General features: G+C 37.3%; 2 protein-coding genes across 2 annotated transcripts; both read right to left on the bottom strand.

The window, feature by feature from the left end:
* Positions 1-815: 815 nt before the first annotated feature.
* On the bottom strand, positions 816-2138 carry LOC107560467 (protein FEV-like). Its single transcript, XM_016244650.1, has 2 exons — positions 2107-2138; positions 816-1393 (listed from the first exon to the last, which is right to left on the bottom strand). Exon 2 carries the CDS (start codon positions 1332-1334, stop codon positions 846-848), a length of 489 nt encoding a protein of 162 aa, XP_016100136.1. The 5' UTR covers positions 1335-1393; positions 2107-2138; the 3' UTR covers positions 816-845.
* A 4407-nt stretch (positions 2139-6545) lies between these two features.
* Positions 6546-7596, bottom strand: LOC107560461 (beta-crystallin A2-like; the record flags this gene model as incomplete). Its single annotated transcript, XM_016244648.1, has 3 exons — positions 6546-6769; positions 7131-7273; positions 7447-7596. Coding segments are annotated over 3 exons (441 nt in total), but the record flags the coding sequence as incomplete, so codon positions are not given.
* Between the last annotated feature and the right edge of the window lie 1269 nt (positions 7597-8865).

Here is an 8865-nt window from a genome sequence, read left to right as displayed (position 1 = left end):
AGTTGTGAAAAATAGTCTTTGAATTGCCTAACATATCTAGATCTGACCCGAGCGCTGTTGCGTGATGTCGTGAATCAATTTCAGGTCAGAAGCGGCGCGAATGCTTGCATGTCAGAAATAGAGCGGGACATCAGTTTACTGTCGGGGTTGTAGTCAATCTGTGCCGCATCCAGTGTAAACAGAATCGCTGATTATAATGGGTTCTGTTGCACCGCTCGCGTCCGGTGTAAACACGGGGTAAAATTAGCAAAGAGCTCCAGATCACATCAGTGAAACATTGTTTGATTGTTTGCTTTACTTTGGATTCATTTTTAAACAAGACAGTATGATGCAGGCTTTTCAGAGAGACGGAAAGTAAACGATGATGCAGCACTGAGTCTGACTAGAGTGGATCCAACAGTAATGTCGCAGCACAAGTGCGAGTAAACGTGCTTTAACCACTATTTGCATTGTCTGTTCCAGACCGTTCTGCAGAGAGGCTCAAAAACAGGATAGAAAATAGTCTATTACTTCTAAATTATGTTTTTTTCACACTAACATTATAAGTGAACCTCAGAGAACATTATAAAATGAAAAAAACGCAGTTCATGACCCCTTTAATGATTAATTAATCAGTGACAAAGTGATAGTATTTGTTTTCCATAAGATAACGCTAAAAGGCTTTCTTATTTTAAAGTGATCAACATTAATAATCCACCAAATAGTCCTTTCAATCGAGTCTCTCTCTCTCTCTCTCTCTCTCTCTGGGGTGTGATTAGAATAACCTGCAATAATCAGTTGCGCTTTTGAATATTAGCCTTGTGTAGTCTATCAGCGCGCACTCCTGAGGCAAATTTAAAAAAAAATCAGTTATAGTGATTATTGATATTATTTAGGTTATTTAAACTGTTGATATTGTTAACGCAACTTAAATGTGACGCAGACACGGCACCGAAGGGTCCTGGCGGTTGCAGGTTGTGGCTGTGATAGAGGGTCGGGGGAGATCCGGGCCAGTATGAGAACCCCGACGGGCCAGCACCTGGAGCAACCAGACTGAGTTTGGAAATGCCTGAAAATTGGATGGGAGTGAAGTTGCTCTGGAATTTGTAAATAGCTTGTTCGGTTGAGGAGGGCTGGCACACTTGCGCCAGGCCGTTAAAGTCAAATTTGTATGCGTAGCGCTTTCCGTGCACCTTGGTCATGATGTTTTTGTCGTAGTAATAGCGCAGAGCTCGGCTCAGTTTGTCATAGTTCATGTTCGGTTTACTCTTGCGTTCCCCCCAGCGTCTGGCCACCTCGTCCGGGTCTATCAGTTTAAATTCTCCATTGGTCCCCTCCCAGGCGATGCAGGTCATATTGGCGCTGTCAGACAGCAGCTCCAGAAGAAATTGCCATAGCTGGATTTGTCCACTTCCTAAAATGCAAGGAACGTAGGCTTACATATATGTAGGGAAAACAGACAGACCTTTTGTAATCAGTATTCTATGTGAAGAGTGAAAGTAAATAACGGACACTCTTAAAAGGTTACTTATCAAAATCACTCTTTTTACAAAAACAGTTTTACTGAGTTCTTGGGTCCTTGAGATGGTTATATGGTTCTTTGGAGATGAAAAACTTACAATGAACATTTTTTTCATTGTAGGTTATTTGGTGTATAGTGGCTTCTTGGTTCTGCACCAATCTAAAAACTAAAAGTTCTTTATTGATATCCATGGTTCCATGAAGAAGGTTTTCTTTTCTTTTTTTGCAGTGTAAAAAGGTTCTTAAAAATTTTTTCACACTAAATAAATATTCACGGAAAGGTTCTTTTGGGAACACAAAATGTTCTATGGCATCACAGGTGAAAACCCTCTTTTGGAACTTTTAAGAGATGATTTTCTAAAGAACTAAAAATAAATATTTAAATATACCAAAAGTGCAGCTTTTTGTTAGTGTAGCATATAATTGAGTTTATTTAATGATTTATTTTTATGCCTTATCATGAATATAAAATGAAATAAAATCATAAATAAGCTGTCTAACTATTTTAAATAATGCACACAATAGCATATTTTAAAAATCCTGCAAAAACACTTTTTGCACAAAAATAATAACATTCGCCTGTCAACAATTCATCGCAAAACTCACCTTTTTGCACGCCTGTGTTGATGGGGGTCCAAGAAGGGCTTTTGCTTTCCTTCAGAAGATTTTCTGTGGGGTCTGAAAGAAAGCGTTTAAAAATACGCCTGTCATTTAGAATTGAGCTATGATTCACATTCTAAATGCCTTCTGAAAATATTGGAGTAACATTAGTAAAACGCAACAGATGCATTAAACATATTTCCCCCGTCTGTATATTTGTAATTTGTACTTTTAGAGAAAACACGTAATGTCACCCATCTATAAAAAACCAATCGCAGCAAAAGAGGTTATGTCTAACTATTTTAAATAATGCACACAATAGCATATTTTAAAAATCCTGCAAAAACACTTTTTGCACAAAAATAATAACATTCGCCTGTCAACAATTCATCGCAAAACTCACCTTTTTGCACGCCTGTGTTGATGGGGGTCCAAGAAGGGCTTTTGCTTTCCTTCAGAAGATTTTCTGTGGGGTCTGAAAGAAAGCGTTTAAAAATACGCCTGTCATTTAGAATTGAGCTATGATTCACATTCTAAATGCCTTCGGAAAATATTGGAGTAACATTAGTAAAACGCAACAGATGCATTAAACATATTTCCCCCGTCTGTATATTTGTAATTTGTACTTTTAGAGAAAACACGTAATGTCACCCATCTATAAAAAACCAATCGCAGCAAAAGAGGTTCAATATTATGAGTATTGTCGTGTTGCTGCTCGATGTATTTGCCCAGACTTCAGCGCGGAGGTCAGGAAACGCGTCCAGGAAAAAGGATATCCGATTTCCGACAAAAGAGGACATGCGTTCCAGATGGAGAAGTCAGAGACACCGGCGATGGTGCGCAGCACTGCACCCGCAGAACCCTAACATCGCCCTTTTCTTTTCAGTCATTTCAGCAATATTTCTCATTTTACGCACAAAAAGACTGTGTACCTGAGAGATACATGTTAAACATAAGGCTTCCTCCGCAGTTCTGTCGCATTGTGGTGGTGGTGGAGGACGTGAAAGGGTAGGCTTTCATTGGCGCAAAGATTTTTATTAAACTTTATCTCAAAATTGTGATCTGGAATAAATGTGAGACAGATTGAAGTTTCCAGGCAACTGTCACAAGCCCCATCTCTGAGACAATATTCAGACAGCAATTTCCTTCGGTGCAATGGTTTAATTAAAAGAGCAATTTACCTCTGTCATCCCTCCCCGTCTCCACAATAAAAAGGAACCGATAGAAATTCGGCTTTATCAATCCACCATCAAGGTTTAATAAAGTTTCTGCGTTAAGATCAGAGTTTCTATGGAGAATTGAAGTGTTTGACATGGAAACCGGTTCAGATCCATTTTCTTTCCGCCTTTTTACCTCTTTGTAAACAGAAAGGCCTGTTCCGTGTTGGTTGAGAATATTTACCTTTTAACTATGCCTAAGTGCATAATGCTAAACAAGAACATTTTATCCCAAACTTATGCTGCTTTAATACGCAATCGATGGTATTGTAGACCCTCTGCCCTGCTTATCACTTCTGTTGGACTGTTACATAATGCATAGGCCTATATGTACTGGTTATTATTATTATTTTCATTTTAATATGACCTTTCTAAATTAGTGTAATATTCTGCCTTTCTAAATGGATGATCTTTTATCATGTGACACATTTTTATTATAGGTCTACAAGTCCTTGCATTTCAAATATTTTTCATGTACGTTTTTTACAAAAACCAAATCTTAACAAATAGCCTAACAGAGATAGATTTCGATTCTGATGTACAGATTGTGTGTTTAATTATTTAAAAAAACAACAACAATAAAATAGATTGGGTTCACATTTGACAATAATCCCATATGACACTCGTGAATTAATGGAGTAACAGAAAAAAACGAGAAGGGAGGTAAATGTTTTATTATATTTTTTCTTGTGCCAAGAAAACATGCTAATGCTGTCTATCTGTACAGGGGTGTGTATTTATTGTTTAAAATGACAATAAGGGTAAATATTTGGTCATAAGGGGTAAAGAAGTCTCATGACAATGAAACCGGTCAAGTTCTGTGATTACACTGCAGTCTGCCAATTGTGTATATTTAACCTGTATATATTGCACAATAATTGATTGCAGCAGCTTTAACTGTCAGAGCAGCATCATTATCGACATGAACAAACATTAATATCACATGTAGCCTAATAATTTTAATCATCTTGAAGTTCTTTCTGTGCATCGTTCTGACGCGCTCTGTCGTGCTGTCTCTGGCGTCCCAGACTTGCTTTAGCTGCCTGAGTCATTAAATAGATCGCAGGCAACTTAAAACAAGCCCCGGATGCAGGGCAAGGCTTCAGTTTGTCCACGCGACGTAGACAGCTACTTCATGTGCACGATGAACACTCCTAAATGCAATAATTAGGGAATCAAGAAAAAAGAAACTAGAAAATACAAATGTAAAGAGAATAGTTGAGAAATCTGGTATAAAAGATATTTTCATTGTGTTTTTAATATCAGGTGATAGCTGTAATGACATGCATGTTTACACACTGTAAAAATGAATGGATCATTTAAGGAGATATTACCTGAATCCACAGGTTCTCTTGTTTATTTAACAGAATTTTAATTGCGTTTTGAATTCAAACGTTTGAGCTAAAATTATCAAATGAAATGTTCAAAATCAGATGGGGATAATAATTAATTTAATAGTAAATTCAATTACCAATTGATAATTTGCTGAAAACCAATTGATACATTACCTAAATATCCATGTTTTATTAGCCGTACAAATTTCCTCAGTAGGGGGTAAATTGTAACTGCAGCACCCTTTATATTTGTTATTAATTTCAGTTCAGGGATCGGTAGAAGATTTCTAAATAACGTTAATGTGAAGCAGGCAAACACTGGAAAAGTAGTTATATCAAAGTTTAAGATACATAGCACAAACAACATTGTGTTAGAGATTTAACAAATTGTGTTACAGTACTCCCCTGTCCCCCCCTTCTATTGTTGATGTAGCCTAACCTTTTAGTCAGGTTGATTTAGCTCTAATAAATACGATTTTTATTTAAATATTTTACTTGAATATAACTAATCAACTTATGTTATAAATTAAAAAAGTAGCATATTTAGGTAATTTATTCAAACGTTTTACTGTGTAGTTTAAAAGGTTTGATTTCACTCTAAAAAATGCTGGGTTGTTTCAACCCAACATTGGGTCAAATATGGACTAACCCAGCTGTTGGGTTACATTTTTTAATTAAAGTTTTAACCCAAAAGTTGGGTTAGTCCATATTTGACCCAACGTTGGGTTGAAACAACCCAGCATTTTTTAGAGTGTTGTGACCATATGCCGGTCTATGTCCTGATTTGCTCCCTTAATAAGTTGACTTACCCCGTCCTGTTATGTCAGACTGCAGCTTGTCTCAGATCCAGCTGCTTTCAGCATCTTGTCTGTCTTAAAATCATTGAACTTAGAACGAGTGCTACACTTTTAATCAGCTCGTAGTGAAATGTGTATTTGATAAAGGTGTGTACGGTTGAACATTTATTAGGAGATCCTGGACTGGGTGTGGGAGCGGGTTTTCAAACAGCAACTGCTCTGTCCACATCTGATCCTGTGAGTGGGTGTGTGCAGTCAAATACTGCTAGCGTCCTGAACGGTTACACCACAAACAAATAAGAGGCGGAATCACACCCGGATCCCAGGTTTACAAACCGTTTGATTGGACGAACAAGAACCCGCACTTCCTTTAGCGCATAGTTTAAAAGATTCGTCCACTGCATTAGATCTCGGCTGCTTCTAACACTGAATGTACGACATGTATTTTAATCCACAAAGGTCAGGACCTCGGACAGCTCCAAACGAACCCAAATGGGTGAGACTCCCACCCCCACATAATTCATTTGTCATACATTAACCCAAGTACATTAAATACATAAATATGTAAAGTAAATAAATATTTTTTCATTTTATACATAAATATTTATATATATATATACTTTTTTATATATAAAGAAAAATAGTATTCATTTTATATTAATTTATATGTGAATGTAGCTGAAATCCTCAAAAGCAGGTCCACAAAGAACAAATAATGAGGCATTAACATAAAGTTACTCATGCTCTTGTTTATTGGAAATATCAGTCTCATATCCATCATATAGGTGGTTTAGGACATCATTAAGCAAGACTTGGTGTTGTTCAGCTAGCATAAAACATCCCAATTGTTAAATATAATGAAGTGGCTTATTCCTCCATCAGTCTAGTCTGACTATTCTAGAAAAAAACCTTACTAAAATTTCTGCATGATTACATATACCTAGAAATGTGGCAGGCCTGTTCTAATTACATATAGCTTTAAAACAAACATTGAATCTTCCTGTTTTACATCAATAATCGCCTTTTAGCTGATCCATTAATTGAGCAAATTAGTTTTAATTACAAAAAGCAAGGAATTTCCACAAACAATCTTTTACTATAGTTTAAATAATGTCTTTATTGCCTATAGTATTGACACGGCATGACATGGTGGGTACACAATGGTGTTGGGTCTTATTGCTGAATTCTGCGCATAGACTGGATCTGATTGGTATGTGCCTGGGTGCCGTACTCATTGTAGCATCTGTACTCTCCTTGGTGTCTGTCTCTCTCATAGATGTACTGATATCCACGGTAACCGGGAAACTGATAGCCTACCCAGCTGCCAGAGAAAAAGGCAAATCTCATTTATTGCACTGCACACCAATAAGACTGTGGGTATAGGGAGCTGCTACATCAGTGATACATTATTTGTCACAAAGAAATTGATTATCCACAAAGGACAACACTCTGTATAATATAATATAATATAATATAATATAATATGAGTTATAAAGACAATTGATGTAATGTTTGTTACAAACAAAATGTTTTGATTGACATTTACTGACATTTACTGAAAATCTCTCTCTCTCTCTCTCTCTCTATATATATATATATTTATAGTTATTCAATATTTAGTTATTTATCCTAGTTTATTAATGACAGATGACCTGTGTTAAAAAGGTGATGAGGTGACTTACGCTCCAGAGTTGACTTTGATTGAGGGAACTTCCTTGCTACACCAACCCATGGCTTGAAGGGAAGGATAATCCTCACACATCTCAAATTTACTTCCCATGAAGTCTTCACACTCATAGAGGGTAATCTTACTGTCACTGTGCTTCTGTCGGGGAGAGGGTGAGTGTGGCAAATGAAATGATTTTGAGGATATTTGTTATGACGTGAAACTAATGTGCTGTTTCAACAAAGAAATTGCAGAAATTATGAAAGAGGTGCTGGAGTAAGTCTTCACAGATTTGACATAATGTTGCTTGTGCCCCCCCGGGATAAACTTACAGCACATTTAATAGGCCTGAAAGAGAGCATGTGCTCTGTTCTGTAACTGCTGTTGCCACTCCAGGCCTGGTAACAGGCATAGTCTCCTTTCTCCAGGATAAACTGCTGGCCCTGGAACTCAGGATACTCGTACCCCACCCAGCTGAGAGAGACAGAATGTCATAGTCAACGCAAACCAGGAAACAACAAACGTTTTACATGGCAGTGATCTCTACTGATCAGGACACAAAAGCAAAAGCAAACAATAGTGTGGACTGAATGGAGTGGCTCTGTGTTCCTTTATCAGCTCATCTGTCATCACAGACAAACGCAACACAGCAGGCAGCTGCCAGCCATATGGACTATCGCTGCTATCTCTCTGTCATTGTTCCAGTTTGTATAAATATAACAGCATTTAGGCTATAGTTACAGTTGGAAATACTGTTTATAACTCTTAAATAGGTGATAGGATTTCGGTACAAGAAAGAGTCAGATTTTTGTTTGTTTTGATTTTCACATCATTTCAGGTAACTGGTATCAATCTCAGAGAGGTTTGTTCAATAGTTTGCCAGGTCTTCTTAGGTACATGGAAACCCTACTTAAAGAGATTGTTCCACATTATTAAGCAAGTCACAGTTCTCAAGAAATATGGTGAGGAAGAAAGATCTTTCTGAAGATGAAAAGTATAAAACAATGCAATGTCTTGCAAAAGGCATCAAAACAAACAATATTTTGCGAAAAGCAAATTGAAATTATTGAACTGTCAAAAGATTTGTGAGTGACTTAAAGCACAGAAGATCTTGGTCAGATAAAGATTGATTAAGGAAAGTTTCTGTCAAACAAATGAACTGTATTGTAATCACAGCTGTAAAAAAGCCACTGCTGAGCAGCAAACAGGTGTTTGAAGCTACTGGAGGCTCAAGATCCTCTCCATGCAGACTGACAGTTGTGTGTAAAGCTACGTTTCAGTCACTGCTAACCAAACCTCACAAAGAGAAACCTGAACAGTGGCTGTAGAAACACATGAAGACTTGTTTTTAAATAGTTTTATTCACTTACAAATGCTGCAGTACAATGGATGGTCCAGATAAATGGATTTCTGATAGTTGATGAAAGGCCATCCTATTCCAATGAGACTGCAACATCAGCAAGGAGGCGGTGGGTGATGATTTGGGTTGGAATATTGGGAAGTGAGATGTAAGGTCATTTTAGGGTGTCAAAATGACTTCTGCAAGATATGTGGAGTTCATAACTGACCATTTTCTGCTGTGGTATAAAATGAAGAATAGTGCTCTAAATAAAAGGATTTTCATGCAGGACAACACACTATCCCATGCTGCATAAATACCATGGTGCTAAACAGTTTGAAAATGTGTTTCTACAGCCACTGTTCAGGTTTCTCTTTGTGAGGTTTGGTTAGCAGTGACTGAAACGCAGCTT

This window comes from Sinocyclocheilus grahami, unplaced genomic scaffold, assembly GCF_001515645.1.
Source record: "Sinocyclocheilus grahami isolate Dianchi unplaced genomic scaffold, SAMN03320097.WGS_v1.1 scaffold729.1, whole genome shotgun sequence".
NCBI classification, from domain to species: Eukaryota; Metazoa; Chordata; class Actinopteri; order Cypriniformes; family Cyprinidae; genus Sinocyclocheilus; species Sinocyclocheilus grahami.
Note: the sequence above shows the minus strand (reverse complement) of the source record. Positions and strands in the feature narration are given on the sequence as shown.